Here is a 23,343-nt window from a genome sequence, read left to right as displayed (position 1 = left end):
GCACCCCCTTGGACTTAAGGTGCTTTAAATAGTGAGCCAACCCTTAAAATTAGGGTTTGAAGATCCTGGACGTACGCTGGGCGTAATCCTTGTACGTTGGGCGCACGTCTCCTATCCCGCATACCACTTATCCATAACTACGATGGGCGTACTCACGCGTTGCCATTTTGCAAGCATGGTATCTTCTTGCCACTTTTCTCCATTAGGGACCAATATTGCCAATAATTTCAAAGTGTCATATCTTCCTCATCCGGAGTCCGTTCCCGACTAACCTTATATCCACGAAAAGGTGGCGAGAAGCCTACGCCACTAACAACACCCCCAAGCCTTACGACCTTCCGAATTACACCCAAAACCCATAAAGAGCTCGAACTACCACTTTACCGATATACCCTTTTGGCTTCAAGACACAACCCAACACCCGGATCACCTCACTTACATTATCCATACTTAAATGGGTTTAGATCTCTCTCTCCCAAAGGCCCCAAGCCTTATGATAACATATCCTCAAGCCACCGTCCCGAATTAGGAAAGCGATTCGGAACAGGGCTTTACAAAATGATGATACTATTCATCGCCACATCGTCGCAGAGGAGGTGCCACGTCGTGGTATCGAGCCTTCGGGTTTTTCTAGGTTTTCTTAAGGCATCCGACTTTTGGAGTAAGAAGGCTAAGTTTCTATATATCCAAAACCGGGATCTGACCCCTTTATATATAGGGAGGTGGTTTGAAACCCTAAAGATAATTACCAAATCTATTAGTGACTATCTATGCTTTTGGTAATCATCCAAGAATCAAACCATTCTAGAATATTTCATTTTCTTCATGTTTTCTAATTAATGAATTAATATATTAATCAGTTAACAAAACAAGTCCCTAAAATAAATATCTTTTCAGGTCTGCTTTATTTTGTGCTAACGTGTAACCCAAAAGGACATTGCTATCTATAGTAATATTACTGGACTCGTTATAACTATGAACACTATTCTCCATCAAAAACCAACTCACCGATAAGTATTGCTTTTCCTTTCAGGTGAGTTAGTTTTCTCATCGAGGACGGAAATTTCGATTGAAGTCGATTTCGTGAGTTTTGGTTTAAATGATCCCCCAACTTTTTTTTTGGCTTTATAAGGGCATAATGTGAGTTTTTTTTTTCTTTTTTTGTGTCTAAATGGTCAATGTCGCATGGTGTACCAACTATTAAATGTTGAAAGTGACTAAAAGAGCACATCGTAACCTACCTTATACCCCCATAAAGATAGAAAATAACTTTTGGGACTGAATCGACTAATTTTAAAAACTTTTTAGAACATGTGTGTCATTTCCCCTTCATATTAATTTGTTTGGTTGCATTCATGACCCTAAAATTGTTTGTTATGAACTTTTATTTTATTTTGTTTCCATGTTCATTTGAGATCGTTTCCTGTATTTCCTCAATTTTGTTAGTGTCTTGCTAGCATTTTTTAATTAAATTCCAAATTTCAGAAAAAATAAAATAAAATGTGTCAACTAATTTGTTGAACAAATTAATAATTGATGTTTGATTATTTTGCTACAACTTCAAACAAAATAAAAATACACAAGCGTTATCTTTTACAATTGGGTTGTTACACTAGAGTATATTGTGCATAGATATTATCACTTTTCGAAATACCACATATTATCGTACATCTATGATGCAAAAAACTACTTTTTATATAAACGTTATCAATTCAAACAAGTAATTGATATATATACTGTTTATCAACAAGATTTATTGCGTCTTATAAGCTAAAGACCTCAAAGAGTATGAAATCTTTGATGATTAAATTTGTTTTTAATACTTTTATCTCTGATATTTTATATAAACTATCACTATTTAATCGAAATAAGTTTTGAAAACCAAACCTTTTAAAGATGAAAAAAATCTAATCATATTTCAATAAATTGTACATGGCTTGATACAACTTTTACATTATTCGTAATTTACAAAATACTAGAGATTTTAAACCTTAGTAAGGTTTTTCACCAACATAATTTCCAGGAGGATCATAATTGCAGATCATGAACACACCCCTACCTCCAAAACAAGTCACTCTAGCGCATCCGATCCGCCTACTTCTCTTCCAAACAATTTGTGTATAATGCCCACATTCCTTCCCTTCATCACACGAATTCAATTGGTGGTTGTACCACCGCCCCTCGGACACCCATGTGGCGGCAGCTTGAGAAGGGTTCCATCGGCTACCACTCCCCCAAAATATATTCTCTCCATAAGGCCCGTTAGAATGCTTCAACAAACAATCTTGTCGTCTCTGTCTAGCATACATACTTGCATAATGAGCGAGCTGTGGATCCCATGCCAATGGTGGCATGCGGATTGCAGCTCGTGCTCGGTTTTGTAGAGTCATGAATTGTTTGATAGCATTATGTGAGTGGCTTCTTGGGTGTTGGATGGCATTGGAGCTTAACATGAGGAGACTAAGGAAGAAAACCAACATCATGGAAGTGGCTTCAGGAAAACCCATTGGGAGGAAATTTGGTATTTCGTAGTTAAGAAAATTGCTAGATTTGTTTCATGTTTTGTAGCCTAGATATTCTATAATAAAAAAGTGAGAATTAGGTGTCACCCATGTTCAATGATTATTGTCACATTGTTTCTTTTCTTTTGGAACAATAAAGGGGTGGTGCTTATATATCTGTCATTCCTTAATTCTTTTTTATTTTTATTTTGGTCAAATGTAAAACTAATAATAATATATTTGTTATTGACTTATTTATTATAATATTTTCTTTCTATACTTAACGCTATAATACTCTATGCCGGAAAAAAATTGGTTATAATCTAAAGCACAAAAATATAATAATATTATCCAAATACAATTTCAAATAAAGTATTCGACTAAATTATATAAATAGTACCTATTGTTTAAAAAAAATGATAAGTTTAGGCTTTATTTATTTTCTTTGACGCCGATGATAAATGTGGCTTGATGTTGTTGCTGTGTTGGTCTTTAACCAATTTGAAAATATATTTTTACTCATATATGATTTACTTATTTTTTTTAAACTATTTACTTAATTATATATTATTATTAAATATGGTTGCGCCTAACACCCACCATTACCCCTAGGGTTGTAAACGAACTGAACATTCAACGAACGTTCGTGAACCGTTCGACGGCAAGTTCATTTATGTTCATATATTTAATAAACGAACGAACATGAATGTAATTCTCGTTCGTTTAGTTAAACGAACAAAAATGAATAATGATCTCGATCATTCAATTATGTACATGAATGTTCGTTTATGTTGTTCGTTTACGTTCGTTTATGTCCGTCCATATAAGTTCTTTTTTATGTTCATATATATTTAAAATGTGTTTATTACATTAGTATATTATATGTTCATTTGTGTTCATATACATTTGTTTACCTTTGTTCATTTATTTTCGTTCGTTTATGTTTGTTTAGCATGTTCACGAACATGAACAATGTAATTTGTTAAACGAAGGGACATGAACAAGAAAACCCGTTCGTTTATTCGTTCATGTTCATTTATTTGTTCGACTAACTTAAACAGACGAACATGAACCAGCCTTGTTCGTGTTCGTTCAGTTCGTTTATAGCCCCAATTACCCCCATCCCCGCTCCTCTCGCACCTTAAACCGAGGTCTCCCTTTCTATTACCTTCTCATATATTCGACTCATGCCACCATAAATATTAGACTAGGCCAACGCTTTTTGTTTCCTCTTCTAAGCCCACACTTTTACTACCTATAATATCACATTTTCCAACTGGTGATATGGGTGAGTTCATTTTCGAGATCTAGAACTGAAAAAGCCATTTCCTTCGCAGGTTGTCTCATCCTTATCCGAGATAAAGGAATGAATGTATTTATAACGAAGAAGGGAGATATAGGGTTTGAGATATGAGAAGATGGATGTTGGCAGTCGATACTCATGTCCCTATACAGCATAGAGTGAATGCGTCATATAGATGACCTCTAACATGAGAACCAGAAACTTGTAAAAACAACAAACATAGAAAAGTAAATCAAATATGAGCGGTCAGACATAAAGATGTATACAAATTAGCAGAAAATGCATCTGAGAATTTGCACACGAGACAAACATGAGGGAGTAAGTCAACGTAACTTATAAACAAGTCAAGGACAAACCAAAAGGCAAGCATGTTGGTGATTTTAGTGTCACCATGTCATTTTATATAATTGTAACTAAATGTGAGCTAAGGGGCTTCATAATTTGTACTCTAATATATGTACGAGGTTGTGCGGAGTGCACGCATGTATAAGATCGAATAAGAAGCCGGTTCGACGACAAGTCGAGGGTCCGGGGGTAGCGCCCCTTTGGCGGGGTTTAGGGGCAGCGCCCCTAGCGGGGTCCAAGGGGCAGAGCCCCTGGTTGGGGTCCCGCTTCCAAAGCAACTCATGACGGCCAACCCTAAGAGGCAAACCCTAATCTCGTTTATTATATAAACAACTCTTCTCTTTGAGAAGTGACACACGAAAATCAATAGCTCTTGATGTGCACAAAAGTACCCACTAATTTTATAATTTATAACCTAACTAACTTAACTAACTTAACTAACTAAAATGCACCTAGGCAGTGTACCTAGTCGAATTATAGAATAGTTAGGTAAGTCGGGTGTCGATCACAGGGAACGGTGTTAACTAATTAATTTATCTACTATTAAATTAACCTAATTTTAGAGCAAAGATGGGGTTTTTATCTGATTTTACAAGACCAGATGAACTTAAGTCACAAAATTCAATCAATTAATTAAAACACTCCTGTTTAGTTCGAATCCACTTCTTCTTTATGGTTAGCTAACATTTATGGATTGTCAAAGTTGGTTATTTTTGTATTAGTAATTTAAGTCTAAATTTACCAATATTAACTAATTCATGTAAAACTATATATGGTCACACACAGTCAAACACATAATAAGTTGCAGATTATGAATTTGCTATGTAAAATTAGGCAAACACAATTATGGTCATAATTTATGTTCTCTAGCAGAATTAAATTTATTTACTTCAATTACTTTCTAAGATTTTGGTCGATCCTAGCTCTAGCAATTTAATATTCACTAAATCACTAGGTAAACAAGTTCATGCAGTTTAATGATCACTAAGCTACACAGAACATGAGTTCAAATAACTAAAGAAACAAATATTAACATGCTAGGTAATAGCAAATCAAACACAAGCAATTCACCAACTAATCAAATCCAATAGTCATTAAGCTAAACCATATGTCCGAAGCTTCATCTAGCTAAACAAGAGTAACTAGATTCAGCTGCTCATAGCAACAATTAAACAAACACAAATCAAAATATAAAACATGTTCAAGTATCAACAATTAAACTAATTATGAACCTCTACTCTTTTGGTGTTGAAAACCTTTTTCCAAGACTTCCCTTTTGCTAAAATTCGTCTTTTGAAAACCTTCCAGTCCACCAAAAAGTCCATCAAGTCGTAATGGACAAGCCAATTTATAATATTCACAAAATTCCTACCCCACGTCGTGGAAGGATGCTCCACGTCGTGGTTTTAGAGTTATCCGTATCGGGCAAGGATTCTTACTTCGTACGTATTTATCTTCCAGAATATTCATGCCACATCGTGAAAATGTTGACCACGTCGTGACTTCGGTAAATTCCGTGGATTGCTTCAACTTTTGTACTCCAAGTCTCCAATGTTCCATGTATTGTCAATTTTGGTCCCTTTCTTCGAAAATGCCTTACTTTGGCTGCAAATAACAATTTATCCTTATAAGTACCATTATTCTATGCAAATAACCAAAATATCAATAAAAATGTAAATAAATATTGCCTAAAAATATGTATAAATATGGCAATATCAAAATACCCCACACTTATGCTTTGCTTGCCCTCAAGCAAATCTACTTAATTGAAACTTAAACCTTCATCACTAACATCATATAGAACAATCCATTTTTGAACTCAGCCATTATGCCAAGACCTCAACGCATGCATTTGTGTCTAAAATGTTTTCTAAAGGACACCCATACTCTAAATACTCACAATCTTCATAAACACTCGCCCACTTCTTTCGAACAATGCCCATTTTATGCAATCCTCCGAATCCATCCTCAGAAATCTTACTTAGCCTCAAAGTATTTTTGTAAAGCTACCCAAGCATACATAATCTAGAAATTACAACTTTTGATACCACAATGGAGCTCTTGGAATTCTTTACTTCTTGATATATTCGATATTGATTTCTTTGAATTCACCACCTTTTTGTGTAATTTTGATATATTCAACTTTTGAAACTTCAGAATTTTCGATCTTTGATCTTCATACTTTGATACTTTTATGCTCCAAAAATTCTTCAATTTTTCACTTTTTGGTAATTTCTCTCTTTTTTTACATGTATCTCACTTTTTTTTCACTCAAAACCTACATGCTTAAGCAGGGGTGCTTAACTTCAACCTATATTGGCTAAGACATAGCTTTCCTGGATACATTTCTGGTAGAGGCTGCTAAACATATCGCATTCCTCAAACTAAGCGAGGTTGTGTTTTTGTTCCATGATTTCACTAGAATAAAGGAGGCCACAAATGCACTATAACGTGTATCGGCTCAACTAAACATTTGAGCTCTCGTCAGATCATCCCACACAACACTTAGCAACTTAAGTTCAAATTATTATTACTAGAACTAATATTAAATTATTATTTCAAACCTATGAAAAATTTTAAATTCCCTAAGATTTCTAGCAATTTACTTTTAGCAATCTAAACAATTATTTTTTCGACCTCCTACCGCACACTTATTATATACAATGCCCTCATTGTATGCATAAACTAAATAAAAGCAATAAAAGGGAGAAAAAGGAACAGACTCCCCTGGGTTAGTGGCATGATCGAACTCCAATCGTGTGGATAAAATGTGCATGTCGAATATGGACTCCTTCTAAATAGGAACTTGGACCTCGAACTCGCGAAATATGTAGATGAGCCAACAAGTGATTAGTCAACACTTCAATTTTCAATAAGAGTGGTGCAAGTCTCCAAGACGTGTAGAATAATGTACGAAAGCATACGCCACATTGTATGGTAGAGGACAGGATCTGGAATGATCCCTAGAAGAAACATGGTAAGCCCTAAAGGAAAATGCGCCAATGGACTGCAGATTTTAGAAAAATGAGAAACCACGTCGTGATGAAGAAGGCCACGTCGTGTTGTCGCACAAGAACGCGTTTTAATAATGTACTGATCACCGGTTCATGACGTGAAATAAGTCGCCACGTCGTGAAAACTGGCAATCCAGAACTATGATTTCCCACTTCTTCATTCAACTTGGAATTATGACCAATGTCTTAACTAGTTAAGACACTTCTCATTCAGTATTCTAAAGACCCTTTCTGACTCTATCCTCTCTCTTCGACGCACCCCACACTTATTTTCAATTGTGGATCTCGACTCGCGCTCTAAACTCTAAACATCCCTTGGCTAAATATAAACGCTCATACTCCCGACTTCCTCTCCCAAGATTCCACAGCAAATCTGGAATAAAGCCACCAAAAGAAAATTAAAAGTAACATGATAGTTGACAAGTCTTACAAACCATAAGTTTAAAAACAATTCAAAAACCACACAAAACACAACCAAATAAAAAACTAAATAAAAACTACAAATAAGGAAATCAATCATCATCGCCATGTCCTTGAGCTCCACTCGGTCCTTCTCCATCTCCCCTCGGTATCCAAAGCTCCTCCCAAGTCGGTATGTAAGGGCCTTGCGGAGGCACGGAGGGTGGTCGCACCACACCCATGTGAGAAAACATGGTTTCAAGAAGTTGGGTGTTATAAGTCATCCCACCGCGAAGATTATCTAAATAAGAACCAACCCGACTTTAAAACGGGTCGGTGGGTACTCCACCCGCATACGGGGCTGCATGACGATCTCGCTCCATATCTCCCCGGGCCCTCACATTCCTTCGTCGTCTCGCCGGAGGTTGTTGCTCGGGTTGCTCTCCTTGTTGCTCATCATCCTCCGGAGGTATAACATATCCTCCCCCGACATTTACCACCACTCGCATAACACCCAATACTTGTATTGTCAAATCATTGTCCGAGAATCGGGTAAGATTCCGGACAAAATTAGGAGTCAAAATATTGTATGACCGGGCAAGGCGGGAAACCAAATATGCACCCGTAATCGGACTCCCTTGCCTAGAACCAACCGCTTTCTTCCCCATGAATCTCACAAGCATATATGGTAAATCACAACAGACCCCGGGAGTAATGATACTCCATAGATAGAACAAATTCTGAATGGAAACCTTATCACCATGGTGCTTGTGATTGATAGAAAAGGTGATAAGGCGATGAAGAAAACGATGCACGGGATTCCGAATTTGTGCTTCACTAGAGTCACGAGAATTATACTCGTGATTAGAGATAGTCCGCCAAAACTGAACATCCAAAGTGCCGGGAGTAAAATCCCGAACACATCTAAGTACAAAAGGCACAAAGAATGGAGATTGAGTCTCCACTTCCGTATATAGCCCCATGCGCCAAGCAAATTCCCGAAGACTACATTCTCGATATACCCCACCTAATCGGAAAACAAGTGCCCGGTTATAGTCAAAGTCCATAGTCCGTTCTTCAAAGATTACGTTAGAGAAAAATTCCACCGATAACTCCCGATAAACGGGTTCTTGAATGGTAAACAAGTTCCTCCAACCGTGACATGTAAAAGAAAAATCAACCCCCTCGTAAACCTTTGTCCAAAACCTCTCCAATTCTGCAACCATGCCCACACCATGCAGCCATCCCCAATCCACAATGGGTGCTATTGCAAATTCCCTGTTATAGAGCCATCCCAAACGGTTTTCGTATGTGGTCAACAAAGCCCGATAAATGTTTCGTGGAAACCGATACAATGGGTGAATGCTCGCCACATCGATCGGGTTGTTTTCCTCCTGTTGAACAGCCCTTCTAGGTCCCATCCCTGAAATCATCAAAAACAAACCAAAACAAAACAAAAACACCCAAAGTATTACAAATGAAATAGAATTCTGACAGCCCAGGAAACACGACGTGGACTAGCGTTCCACGTCGTGGGCCGCAGTCGGGTCGTGGGACACAGATCGAACATTGTACAATCAAATCCATCCAAAAATTATACTTGGGGTTTGTTTCTCTTGCTAATCTAAAGGCATGCAACCTAAAAATACTAACCAATTCAACCAATTTGGGATTTTTAATTTCACAACAAACCCTAACCAAGTAAGATGTATAAATTTTAAGCAATAGCATAAATTAAGGGATGAAAAACATACCAAATGTAGTTAAGAGACAAGAAAATGCAAGAATTGTGGAAGAAAAATGGAAGAAATCGGCTATGGGGTTGTTTGTCGCCGTTCGTGTGCAGTAAACAAATGGGGGAAAAGGATATGGTCAAAGTGTTTACTTAACTGGTCCCCCCACCCCCCGTGTTCTTTTTAAAAGCCACGTCGTGGAAGGCTATATTACGACGTGGTTTTTATAATAGGCTAAAACTGTTCCGGTCCATCTTGCTTATACTTAGTGGGAATAAAGAATTTGGTCAATTCTAAATCAGTCCCCGTATTTCTTCCAGGCCCACGACGTGGATCATCAGAACACGTCGTGAATGGTGTCTGGATGCAAAAATTAGTTTAGCTAATAATATTCGTTTATTTTTATTGTTTTCCATTTATTTCCAAAGCACTCCACAACTAATTTTTTACCAATTAATAGTTTTTAGATGATGACTTGATAACTTTCCTAATCAAAACTCAAAAACTAAAAAGAAAAGAAAAGAAAATGCAAACCAAACTCGGGTTGCCTCCTGTGACATCCCCTTTTTCACGGCCAGAAAAGACCGATTTTTTTATGCTTTGTTTTATAAATCAGAGTAATCTTTTAAAGAAAATAGTTGCGGAATTTGTTCCCAAACAAGATATGATAAAACTTTATCAAAACATTTCTCAAAGAGAATATACTTTTCATTAAATAATAAAATCTCGGGATGTCATGTTCCGATACAGACCAAAAGCATAAACAATATAAAATAGACCTTACAACAGTTATTTATAACTACTGATCTATAATCCAACATCTCTCGTCAAGTCCACCAACTTATACTCTTGTGCCATTACCTGTAATGCAAAGAAAACTGAGTGGTCAGGCTTGGGAGCCTGGTGAGCATATAGGGTTTTCAACCCACAATAATATAATTATTATATTCAATCATCAAACAATCAACTCAATTACCCATCCCCATTATCTTCTTTATTTCTTAAGGTTTTACCCTAAGAATCGACTATCCTTCCTTCATTCGTTCCTAAGGATTGACCTAAGGAATTGGCACAAAGTCCATTGCTGCCTGAGGTTCATCTACACAGTACTAAATCCATAGCTACCAAGGTTCATCTACACAGTACTAAATCCATAGCTACCAAGGTTCATCTACACAGTACTAAATCCATAGCTACCATGGTTCATCTATACAGTACTAAATCCATAGCTACCAAGGTTCATCTATACAGTACTAAATCCATAGCTACCATTGTATTTATATAAGGCACTAAATCTATAGCTGCCAGGGTTTTTAGAGTACACCGGTGAACACATCGTTCACAACACCTACAGGTTATGAACCTGCCAGCATTCCAATGGACTGTCTAGAATCGTCTGTGGTTGTCATCCCTACTCTGCTGAATGACCGGGCCATCGTTTGGGTAAATGTTTCACTCATTTTTCACCTGTCACCCTCATCTCATGATCTATATCATCTTACGTCTCCTCCTCAAACTCATCTTTCATCACACACCAACTATTTCATCTACCCATGTTCTACCCAACATATTTGTAGATATAAATTACATATATAGTTTAAATCATATACAAACCTGTATAAAACATTCATCCAACATCCATCTCAAATAAACAAACAATATATAAACACATAACACGTATTTCATAGCAAATACTTCATATCTATGTGTTAGAAGAAAGTAACTACACACTCACTTAATTAGACGATTCTCGGACAGCACGACGGCTCTTCGAGTAGAAATTCTCCGATGAAACCGGGATATCTTCACACATCGGGCTTCTCGCGGGCAGGGCTTCAGTGCGAAAACTCTTTTCTTCTCGGGATCTTCGGGCTTCGGGACTTGCTTCGGATCTCGGGATGATGTCGGGGCTTCGGGAGTACTTCAAGACAGCTAGAGAGGGTATCGGGAGTGAGAGAGTGAAGGAATTAGCAACCAAAACCCGACTGCCCTTCGATTCTATTTATAGGGCTGATTTTTCGATTTTCACGTCGTGAACAGTGTTTTCACGTCGTGGGATTGAACGTCATTGCATGCGTCATCGTCCACTTGCTCTATCAGGCTCCAGAAGGCGTCAGAAGTCAGTTCACGTCGTGAACACTGATTTCATGTCGTGGTCTCTGACAGTTTTGGGGTTTCGCGCCCCGAACTTCAGAAATTCATAACTTTCGCATACGAACTCTGTTTTCGACGTTTTTTATATCGACACGTAGGTAAAAACAAGATCTACAACTTTCATTTGGACTTTGTCGGCTAATTTTGATTTTATTTTTAATATATTAATAATATATTATTTTTAGTTGGCCGGGACAGGAAAACTCCGTTAGAAATTCATAACTCTTTCATCTGACGTCCGTTTTCGACTGTCTTTTCACCGTTGGACTACTATCAATGAGATCTTCGATTCTCGTTTAGATTGTTTCGGCTAAATATCGCTCGATCTCATATTCGAACTTCGGACTGTACACTGCTAAGCCGAAACTTCGAAAAATCATAACTTCCTCATACGAAGTCAGATTTGGGCGTTCTTTTCATGCACGCTCTCGGTTTAACGTATTCTACAACTTTCGTTTAGATCGCTAAATCCAAATATCGATCTATCGTAAATTCACTATTTACGTCGCGTTGTGTCGTGTCGGTTCTGTCGCGAAACTTCGACAGGTCATAACTTCTTCGTTATAACTCAGATTTCGGCATTCTTTATATGTACGGAATCCTTGTAACATATAATAAAACTTAGTTAAGATTACTCCTTCTAAATAATCTTCCATCAAAAAGTCATTTTTGATGCTTATCGTCTCTAAATTGACTAGCCCTGATCTACGGGCGTTACACCTCCCGAGAAGCGCTTCTTTTTGATGGAGTCGTGAGCCGGACTCCGTGCTTCCTACGTCGAATCTTCAGATGAGTCCATCACTAGCTGGATTTTCTGCTCCTTCCATCGCCGCTTGTATGCTTGGACTCGTCGAATGTATGCCTTTTTCGAATTTTCCTTTTTAGCTTTCGTCTCGTGTATATGAAACTTCCTTTTTGTTCCTTTTATTTCCACTTTTTCTTCATTCTTTTTAGCTCAATAGGGACCTTATCTTCCTTTACCATTGGAACCGTCTCCTTGGAAGTAGCCTCATCCTCATCACTTGACAACTCATCGTTTTCCTCACTCAACAAAGATGTCGGTTTTGTGTAGGCAATGACTTCAACGAAAAACGGAACGGATGCTCTTGGTTTAGTGCGTTTGACTTGATTTATTGTCTTGATTTCTTCTTCCATAAGCTTTTCTAATTCTTCAAGTTCATTCTCTTCATCAATATTTAGCACTTCACCTTTAACATCATATCCTTGAAATCCATCTTGTATTCCAAAATCTTCCTTATCATCACCAACCCTTAGTGTAAGCTTAGATTCACGAACATCAACTAGAGCGCCAGCAGTATTTAGCAAAGGGCGACCAAGAATGATTGGGATATTTGCATCCTCTTTCATATCTATAATTATAAAATCAACTGGAAAAACAAACTTCCCAATTTTAACAAGGATGTCTTCCATAATTCCTCTTGGATGCGTCACCGAACGATTGGCCATGTGGACAGTCATTTTTGTAGCCTTCAACTTCTGAATAATCAACTTCTGATAAAATGAATAAGCCATTAGATTTATGCTAGCCCCAGAATCGGCTAAAGCATAAACCTTCATATTATTCTCAAACTCACATGGAAGAGTGAGGCGTCCAGGATCCCCATCTTCTTAGTCAACTCTCCCAATACAGCCCTTGAGCTTTGTTCACTAAGAATGACCTTAGAATTTTTCTTCAACTGCTGAAGGGTGTCTACAAGATCTTGTAGGAGCTTCGCGTATGCTGGAATTCTTGAAAGCGAATCGATAAAAGGGGTATTAATAGGAATACCCTTTATTAGCTGAATAAACTCCATATGTTCCTTTTCCAGTGGACTAAGATTAGCTCGAGACGGGAATGGTAAAGGTGGTTGATAAGTAGGAACGGATTCTGATTTTTTCTGTTCAAACCGGGCCCACGACGTGAGCATTGCGGACTCACGACGTGAGTCTGGTGTTTCAGCAACATCTTCATCTTCGAGCTTCGGCTTCTTCGGTTTTGGATTGGGCTGCTTTGGTTCCACCTCTAGTGCTTCCAAAAACTTAGAGAGTGCCTCTTCTTCAGTATCAATAGCCATAACATGAGGTTGAGCTTTCTTTTCAGGAAGTTGTGGAGATAATTTGTTATTCACCAAAGTAGTGAGTTGACCAACTTGGACTTCTAAACTATGAATCGATGCTTGATGATTTCTTACGGAAGCTTGCTGGTCAATCATCATTTTGTGATGTTCTTTCATCATATTCATGTGTTCCTTTAGCACTGCATCGGTATCATCATGCCTTTTCTCGGATACTTCCATGAATCGGGTCAAAATATTTTCCAAGTTTACTTTGTTTTCGGCTGGTGGTTGCTCTTTTTGATAGAAGCCTCGGCCTGTCTGCTTAAATTTCTCTTCCTTTTGCTTCTTGTATTCATCATATGGCAGCCACTCTTTCTTTGTTTTTCTCCAATCCTCATCATACTTATCCCCACTCGAGTAGCAAACTTGAGCCCTTTTGTTCCCATACTCATCCAAGTTGCAATCTTTAGTCAAGTGTGGTCCATTACATCGTTCACACCCAACTTTAATTGCATGAATTGATTGGTCCATTTGTGTCAATCTCCAGTCCATAGTATTGAGCATCGCCATCATAGCAGCCATTTCTTCAGAATGCGTACCCCCACTACCTTTTGCCTTATCTTGTCTTGGGTTGTGGTACTCACGAGAGTGTCTTGCAAATTCTTCAACTAACTCCTTGACCTCCCTTGGATTCATCTTTGTCAATGGCCCTTGAGATTCAAGGAGTTGTCTTGTCATAACATTAACCCCATCGTAGAAAATAGACATCTCTTGTTGAACATTTAGATCATGTTGAGGACAATTTCTTAACAATCCCTTGTAGCGCTCCCAAGCTTCGTGTAGTGACTCCCCCGGCTGTTGCTCAAAGTTGGCTATTACCTTCTTGAGTTTAGCTATTTTGGAAGGTGGGCAAAACTGATCTAGAAATTACTCACGCATTTGAGCCCAAGTAGTGATTGTACCAGGAGGAAGTGCTTTCAACCAGTCTTTTGCAGCTCCCTTGAAAGTGACTGGTAGCATCCTTAGTAAGATGGTGTCTCTGTTAACATTCGGGACATTGAAATAGTCAGCAATGTCGTTGACTTCATCTAAATGCTTAAATGCATCCTCATGATCCTTCCCATAAAATGGGATATCCTTTAGTGCAGTGAGGATATGTCCCTTCATCTCGAATGTGGCTGTGGCAGGTATCGCTGGTTGTACTAAACCTGGACCAACATCTTCACGAATTCGCTTCTTGTAAGCTCCCATTGACATTTCTTCAATGTTTGCCATCTCGTTTCTTGGCTCGTTCTCGGGTTCACTCGCATAAAGTCCAAACTCAGTCTCGGAGTCGTACTCGGATTCGGTTGGGAAAGGTATTTGATCTAAGTTTTCAACTTTGCTCTTGTCCTTTGAAGATGAACTTGACTCTCCCGTTTTCTTCCCCGACTTCTTTGAGAACACTGACTTGAGTTCTTGTAAGGGTATCTTCTTTGGTGTTTGATCTTCCTTTACGTTCTTATCTTTCTTTTTGTGAAGGGCTGACTCTGGATCTTCAAGCGGTGGCACCAAAGGTGTATTAGAGCCTCTGGTCATGAACTCCTGAAATAAAACAACAATAAAAACGTAAAACTGAACTAAAATAGAAAAATAAACTAAAAATCAAAGAAAACTAGAATTCACAGTTTTCACGTTGTGAGCCTAGGGGTTCACGTCGTGAATCCTGTAACTTAAAAAATAAAAAAAATAAAAAATAAAAAAAATAAATTAAACTATGCTTGGTAAAATAACTAAGCCGTTCCCCGGAAACGGCGCCAAAAACTTGATGTGCACAAAAGTACCCACTAATTCTATAATTTATAACCTAACTAACTTAACTAACTAAAATTCACCTAGGCAGTGTACCTAGTCGAATTATAGAAAAGTTGGGTAAGTCGGGTGTCGATCACAGGGAACGGTGTTAACTAATTAATTTATCTATTATTAAATTAACCTAATTTTAGAGCAAATATGGGGTTTTTATCTGATTTTACAAGACCAGATGAACTTAAGTCACAAAATTCAATCAATTAATTAAAACACTCCTGTTTAGTTCGGATCCACTTCTTTTTATGGTTAGCTAACATTTATGGATTGTCAAAGTTGGTTATTTTTGTATTAGTAATTTAAGTCTAAATTTACCAATATTAACTAATTCATGTAAAACTATATATGGTCACACGCAGTCAAACACATAATAAGTTGCAGATTATGAATTTGATATGTAAAATTAGGCAAACACAATTATGGTCATAATTTATGTTCTGTAGCACAGTTAAATTTATTTACTTCAATTACTTTCTAAGATTTTGGTCGATCCTAGCTCTAGCAATTTAATATTCACTAAATCACTAGGTAAACAAGTTCATGCAGTTTAATGATCACTAAGCTACACAGAACATGAGTTCAAATAACTAAAGAAACAAATATTAACATGCTAGGTAATAGCAAATCAAACACAAGCAATTCACCAACTAATCAAATCCAATAGTCATTAAGCTAAACCATATGTCCGAAGCTTCATCTAGCTAAACAAGAGTAACTAGATTCAGCTGCTCATAGCAACAATTAAACAAACACAAATCAAAATATAAAACATGTTCAAGTATCAACAATTAAACTAATTATGAACCTCTACTCTTTTGGTGTTGAAAACCTTTTTCCAAGACTTCCCTTCTGCTAAAATTCGTCTTTTGAAAACCTTCCAGTCCACCAAAAAGTCCCTCCAGTCGTAATGGACAAGCCAATTTATAATATCACGAAATTCCTACCCCACGTCGTGGTTTTAGAGTTATCCGTATCGGGCAAGGATTCTTACTTCGTACGTATTTATCTTCCAGAAGATTCATGCCATGTCGTGAAAATGTTGACCACGTCGTGACTTCGGTAAATTCCGTGGATTGCTTCAACTTTTGTACTCCAAGTCTCCAATGTTCCATGTATTGTCAAATTTGGTCCCTTTCTTCGAAAATGCCTTACTTTGGCTGCAAATAACAATTTATCCTTATAAGTACCATTATTCTATGCAAATAACCAAAATATCAATAAAAATGTAAATAAATATTGCCTAAAAATATGTATAAATATGGCAATATCAGTTCTCTTCAAACTAAAAAAATTTGAACAGTACTCCGGAATTAAGCATTCTGAAAAAAGTGATTATTATTTAAAAACTAAAAAAATATAATTATTTTTTCAAAGACCTCATTGGTTAGTTTTCTTAGTTTCCCTTTTAATAAATCCATGCTAATCTGATTTTATTGCAAGAGGGTGATTAGTTTACGCCCCCATCGAAAAAGTTAAAGGGAAATTGAGTAAGCTAAACATATTTTTGGTTTTTTTTTTTTTAAATTATAAATATGACCATTTTTTATTTTATTTTAAACTAACAATTTGGTCCCAATGTGTCATTTCGACCCGAAAACCAACCTATATATATATATATATATAAAGGAAGAGTTATTTGGAAAATAAAAAAACTTTAAAAAAAACCCTAAAAATCATAAAAATGCATAAAAAAAATACCTAGAGATCACAAAACTTTTTTTTGACATTTTTTATAAAAAATCGCAGGTTTTTAAAGAAATTCGCTGAAAAAAAATTTGAAAAAAAAATTGATTTTTTATTTTTTTTTTCAGCGAATTTTAATAAAAAGCTGCGATTTTTTATAAAAAAATTCAAAAAAAAAGTCATGTGATCTCTAAGTATTTTTTTATACATTTTTATGATTTTTAAGGTTTTTTTTAGGGTTTTTGTTTTCCATAGAACCTAAACCTATATATATATATATATATATATATATATATATATATATATATATATATATATATATATAAGGGTCCCACATATGAAAAATCCGGAATACGTATTTCGGAATTTGCAGACCCGAAGCACGATCTACCCACATTTCGTATCAAATTTTCAGCATGGATTCGTCAAAACAAGTAAGTTCTACACTTTAAGTTACTTTGCATTTGAGTTTGTAAAATGATTTACGTATTTTGGAATTGTCCGGAATGGTCCGGAATACGACGAACAACTCCGGAATATCCAGATTATCCTTTTTTTCTCGTTGTACGTGTATGAATCTCATGTAAGTATTTTATAATGTGTTTCAGATCTGTTGTTTTTGTCCGGAGTTAGGTATTGTAGGGGTTTTTGAATAGCAGTGTAGGTCCGAAACACGATGAACGTAGTCCGGAAACCGATGATCTATTCCGGAATGATGATCTGAAATAAATATACTTACAATTTTTTATCAAAGTATTGTTTAATAACCCATGTTAGTCCAAAGACGAGTTAGCGTGGATGTTCTTAAAAAAAAGTGGGTTTTACAGACGACGAATATCTATTCCATTTACAGAAGCGTTCGGAATTGTGCTCGATAAAGATAAAATCGAAAAAAACAATAATTTTATAATTATAATTTATTTTTCGGTAACGTATTAAGATGTTCTTGGAATTTTGTTTTTGAAGATAAAAAACGAAGATGCTGAGTTTCCACTAGTACAAAAATGAATTACAGTCACACCAAAAAAGTGTGACCATATGACATTTTATTTTTTCACTGAAAGTGTGACAGAAAGTGACGTCATCGTATGGGTCTTATGGTCACTTTAAAATGTAGTGTCCATATGATATGAAAACATGTGGCCGTATTATAAAAGTGTGACAAATGTGTACGGAATTTTGTTTATTAAATATCCGATATTGTAGCGTTAAACCGTCAGTAGACACATTTATTTAGTAACTGTGGTGACTGTATATCACCAACTTGCGACATTCATGATGTTTTAGTGTAGTTGTTTTCTTTTATATTGTCACACAGTTTAAATTTTATTAACATTATTGTGTATCTTTTGTAAACATGTAATTACGGTGAGCATGACCATGTTTGCTAAATGGCCACATGTAATAAATTCCATAAGTGGCGAATTGCTAATAATTAGTCACAAAAAACAATCAATTTTTGTGACTATAGCCTATCGTATAGAGACACACAATTAAGTGAAATACAATCATAAGTATTATAAAGACACACATTTTGTTAAAATTAAGGACTATTCGGTATCGTATTAAGACTATTGGGTATATTTTAGATACATATAATTACGGTGAACATGACCATGAGGAAGGTGAAGTTGAGACAATTAAAGAGATAAGGAGGAGACAGAAGTGGGACAACGATGACTACATCTGCAAAGGTCACATTCTAAACGATATGTTTGATGCTCTATTTGATATCCATATGAAGCCTTGTGTGCCAAGGAGTTGTGGGACACCCTTGAATTGAAATGCATCACTGAGGACGCTTCTAGCAAGAAGTTTCTGGTTAGCGATTTTAATAATTTTAAGATGGACGACTCAAGGTCTGTCACTGAACAATACAATGAACTCCTTGGAATATATAGTCAGTTTAAACTGCAACGTATGAATATGGATGAATCTATTGTTGTATCAAGCATCATTGACAAACTTCCTCCATCCTGGAAAGACTTCAAACATAACTTATAACATCAAAAGGAGGAACTGTCTTTGGTTCAACTTGCTAGTCATATTCGTATTGAAGAATCTCTTTGTGCGAAGGAAAGTGACAAATATGATAAACCCAAAGGGAAAGTTGAATCTGGACAACCCTCGGTTCATATGGTTAAAAACAAACCAAGAAATCAAAACCACAAAGGACATGGCAAACGTAAGCAGGAACATGTCCCAAGCAACTCCAACAAAAAAGGAAAAGGATCTGGTTTGTTGGAGGTGCAATCAGGTTGGGCATTGCAAGCGTGATTGTCGTGTGAACTTACATAACAATAGTGTTGGAAACAGTGGAGCCAATGGAAACGTGTATGGTTCTTCGGCCCAAGTTAAAGGAGGCCAGTTTTTGACTAACTTTGATAATTCTAATCAGAATTATGTTTACTATGTTTCATTCATTCCTGAGTCATTCTATGTACAGGATGATGATGTTGCTTGGTGGATCGAATCCGAGGCAACGAACCATGTATGCATGGATAAATGGATGTTTGAAACATTAACTCCGCTTGAAGATGGGTCGATGCTGAAAATGGGAGACAATTCTTTCATTCCAATTTGTGGTGTTGGTGTCGTGTTTCCTGAATTTACTTATGGAAAGACAATTAGGTTTTTTGATGTTTTGTTTGTTCCCAAGATTCGCAAGAATCTTGTTAGTTTTAGTTGTTTGAATTATGATGGTTTTAAACAAGTTATTGAGTCGGATAAGTTCATCTTATCTAAGGGTGGAGTGTTTGTTGGCTTTGGATATTTAAATAATAGAATGTTTCGTTTGAATATTGTTGACAAATTTTTTACATGTTCAAAATTTTGCATTTGTGTCTTTTGCTTCTAATGTTGATAAATCTATGCTTTGGCATGTAAGATTAGGTCATGTCAACTTTAAAAAGATGCATGAGATGTCAAAATATGGATTAATTCCATATATGACTTCTGATAAATGTAAAACATGCATGCTTACAAAAGTGACAACACATCCCTTTCCTAGTGTCACTAAAAATTCAGCTATTTTGGAACTTGTACACAGTGACCTATGTGATTTTCACTCCACTCCTTCTTTGGAAAATAAAAAGTATGTAGTCACCTTCATTGATGATTGCACTCGGTTTTGCTATGTGTATTTGTTACATTCTAAGGACAAATCCTTAGAAAATTTCAAAATATACAACACCGAGGTGGAATTGCAATTAGGCAATATGGTTAAATGTCTTAGGACTGATAGGGGAGGTGAATATATGGATCCCATATACTTCCAACTAGTGGGTATCATTCATGAGACCACGACACCTTACACACCCCAACAGAATGGTATTGTTGAACGCAAAAATTGAGTTTTAAAGGAAATGGTAAACTCGATGTTGTCATACTCGGGATTGAGTGATGGATTTTGGGAGAGGCCATGCTAACGGCATGCTATTTATTAAATAAGGTTCCAAATAAACGGAACAAAACACTCCCATATGAACTTTGGTTCAAGAAAAAACTGAATCTAAGTTATATTCGGGTTTGGGGATGTCGGGCAGTTGTAAAAATCACCGACTCCAAAAAGAAAATTTTGGGAGAACATGGAATTGATTGTATATTCATTGGATATGTTGAACATTCCAAGGCATGTAGGTTTTATGTAATAGAACCTAAATATTCGGTTTTGATTAACACCGTTATCGAATCACGGGATGCAGTTTTTGATGAGATGCATTTTTCATCGATTCAAAGTCCTAAGGATCTGATTTTTGGTACTAATAAAGTGCAAAATTCAGAAAGTCAAGATGGTGGTAATGTGCAAGAACCACAAGAGCTTCGTAGAAGCAAAAGAGGTCAAATTGCGAAAAATTTCGGATCCGAATTTCAACTGTACTTGGTGGAAGGTTCAAGGGATGAAATTAATCTTGATTACTCTAATTTCTATAGTATTGAAGATGATCTTAATACATATCAAGAGGCCATGGAGTATCGAGATAGTGCCTTTTGGAAGGAAGCAATTGATGATGAAACGTCAATTATTGAGCACAACACATGGGTGTCGTCTAATTTGCCTCCAGGTTCTAAACCACTTGGTTGCAAATGGATTTTCAAAAATAAAATGAATGTTAATGGAACTATTGACAAATTCAAATCCGGTTAGTCATTCAAGGTTTTAGACAAAAACCCGGTGTTGACTATTTTGATACGTATGCTCCGGTTGCACGTATTTCTACTTTTAGATTGTTGATTGCCTTTGCAAGTATTCACAATCTGGTTATTCACCAAATGGATGTGAAAACAGCCTTTTTAAATGGTGATCTTGATGAGGAAGTTTACATGAAACAACCAGAACGTTTCATTATGCCCGGTAAAGAGCATGTGGTTTGTAAACTTGTCAAATCTTTGTATGGGCTGAAACAAGCGCCTAAACAATGGCATCAAAAAATTGATGAGGTTATTTTGTCTTCTGATTTCAAGACAAACCAATGTGACAAATGTGTTTATAGTAGATTTGATGATGCTACTAGAGCTGGAGTGATCATTTGCTTGTATGTAGATGGCATGTTGATTTTTGGTACCGACCAAAATCAAGTAGATGAAACAAAGAAATTGTAATCATCCAAGTTTTCCATGAAAGATTTGGGAGAGGCTGATGTAATTCTTGGAATAAGAATTAAAAGGATGAACAAAGGTTTGGTAATGACTCAAAGTTATTATTTTGAGAAAATTCTCAAGCGGTTTAATTTTACCGATTGTTCTCCAGTGAGTACTCATATGGATCCAAGTGTGAAATTAATGCCCAATAATGGCATTACAAATTCACAATTAGAATACTCTAAGAGTATTGGTAGCTTGATGTATTCCATGACAAGTACCAGACCTGATATTACTTTACTTTTGATGTGGGCAAATTGAGCAGGTAGACTAGTAATCCTAGTGCTTAACATTGACAAGCAGTGAATAGAGTGTTTAAGTATCTAAAAGGAACCATGGATTATGGTTTAAGGTACTTGGGAAGTTCTTCGGTTTTAGAAGGTCATTCAGATGCAAGTTGGATAACTAACATGGATATCCATTCCTCAACTTCTGGTTGGGTATTATTGCTTGGGGGAGGTGCCATTTATTGGTCTTCCAAGAAGCAATCTTGCATTACAAACTCAATAATGGAATCTGAGTTTGTTGCGTTAGCAGCTGCTGGTAAAGAAGCAAAGTGGCTAAGGAATTTAGTCTATGAGATTCCTTTGTGGTCTAAACCGATAGCACCTATTTCTATCCTTTGTGATAGTGCAGCCGCTTTGGCTAAGGGATACAACTAAGTTTATAATGGAAAGTCTAGACACCTAGGTGTTAGACATAGTATAATTAGAGAACTAATCATGAACGATGTGATTTCGGTTGAGTTTGTGAAATCGCAACAAAATTTGGTAGATCACTTGACTAAAGGTATGACAAGAGACTTAGTGCACTAGTCCGTAATTGGGATGGGATTAAAGTCCATTTAATTATGTAATGACGAGACACCCAATTCCCTCATAATATAATGTTAGGAGTTGAATTTAATGTGGAAAAATCATACTTATAGATTGGAACACATGAAGTATTCACCCCAGGTATGTGTTCGGTTCTGCAAGTTAGCTAGGTTGATGTTTAACTTCTTAATAATTCCTTTGATAAATGTATGTGCAGATACATGGAAAGGAGTTACCTATGTTATTGTGAAGTGTAGCCGCATTTCAAGAGGTTGTGGACTTGACCTTGATACTATCATGAGAGGATTGGGACACACGACTTTATAATAGTGTCAAGTTGTATTTTGCTAGAAATTCAATAAACTAGTATGTATTTTACTTTCTGGTATTCAAATGGCTTGATGGGTTCAATTCTTAAAACACCCTGATTCTCGAGTATTTGCAAGTGTATGATATTAAGTGGAAATTCAATCACTTCAATATTTTCATTATGTACTAGTTTGGTTTGTTTTGATATGGTTATGTTTGTTCAAGGGTTACACTAAAATGGGGGATGATTGTTGGTGATTTTAGTGTCACCATGTCATTTTATGTAATTGGAACTAACATGTGAGATAAGGGGCTTCATAATTTGTATACTAATATATGTATGGGGTTGTGCAGAGTGCACACATGTATAAGATCGAATTAGAAGTCGGTTCAACGACAAGTCAAGAGTCTGGGGGCAACGCCTCTTTGGATGGGTCTAGGGGTAGTGCCCCTAGCGGGGTCCAAGGGGAAGAGCCCCTGGTTGCGGGTTGCGGTCCCGTTGGATTATCCTAGGCATTCTTCCAAAGCTAATGAGACTCTC

At 36.6% G+C, this 23,343-nt stretch overlaps 2 protein-coding genes and 1 non-coding gene across 3 annotated transcripts; 1 reads left to right on the top strand and 2 right to left on the bottom strand.

Moving 5' to 3' along the window:
• Nucleotides 1-1,888: 1,888 nt before the first annotated feature.
• LOC145132800 (pathogenesis-related protein PR-1-like) lies at nt 1,889-2,611 on the bottom strand. Its single transcript, XM_079067710.1, has one exon. It carries the CDS (start codon nt 2,505-2,507, stop codon nt 1,992-1,994), a length of 516 nt encoding a protein of 171 aa, XP_078923836.1. The 5' UTR covers nt 2,508-2,611; the 3' UTR covers nt 1,889-1,991.
• A 9,762-nt stretch (nt 2,612-12,373) lies between these two features.
• Nucleotides 12,374-14,781, bottom strand: LOC145130934 (uncharacterized). Its single transcript, XM_079065685.1, has 3 exons — nt 14,482-14,781; nt 13,045-14,361; nt 12,374-12,961 (listed from the first exon to the last, which is right to left on the bottom strand). The coding sequence occupies exons 1-3, from the start codon at nt 14,779-14,781 to the stop codon at nt 12,374-12,376; spliced, it is 2,205 nt and encodes a 734-aa protein (XP_078921811.1).
• Nucleotides 14,291-14,397, top strand: LOC145135280 (small nucleolar RNA R71). Its single transcript, XR_013719742.1, has one exon. It is a non-coding gene; the product is annotated as a small nucleolar RNA R71 (small nucleolar RNA).
• Nucleotides 14,782-23,343: the final 8,562 nt, after the last annotated feature.

This window comes from Lactuca virosa, chromosome 8 (genome assembly GCF_052849685.1).
Source record: "Lactuca virosa cultivar CGN04683 chromosome 8, Lactuca_virosa_CGN04683_v6, whole genome shotgun sequence".
Classification (NCBI taxonomy): domain Eukaryota; kingdom Viridiplantae; phylum Streptophyta; class Magnoliopsida; order Asterales; family Asteraceae; genus Lactuca; species Lactuca virosa.
Note: the sequence above shows the minus strand (reverse complement) of the source record. Positions and strands in the feature narration are given on the sequence as shown.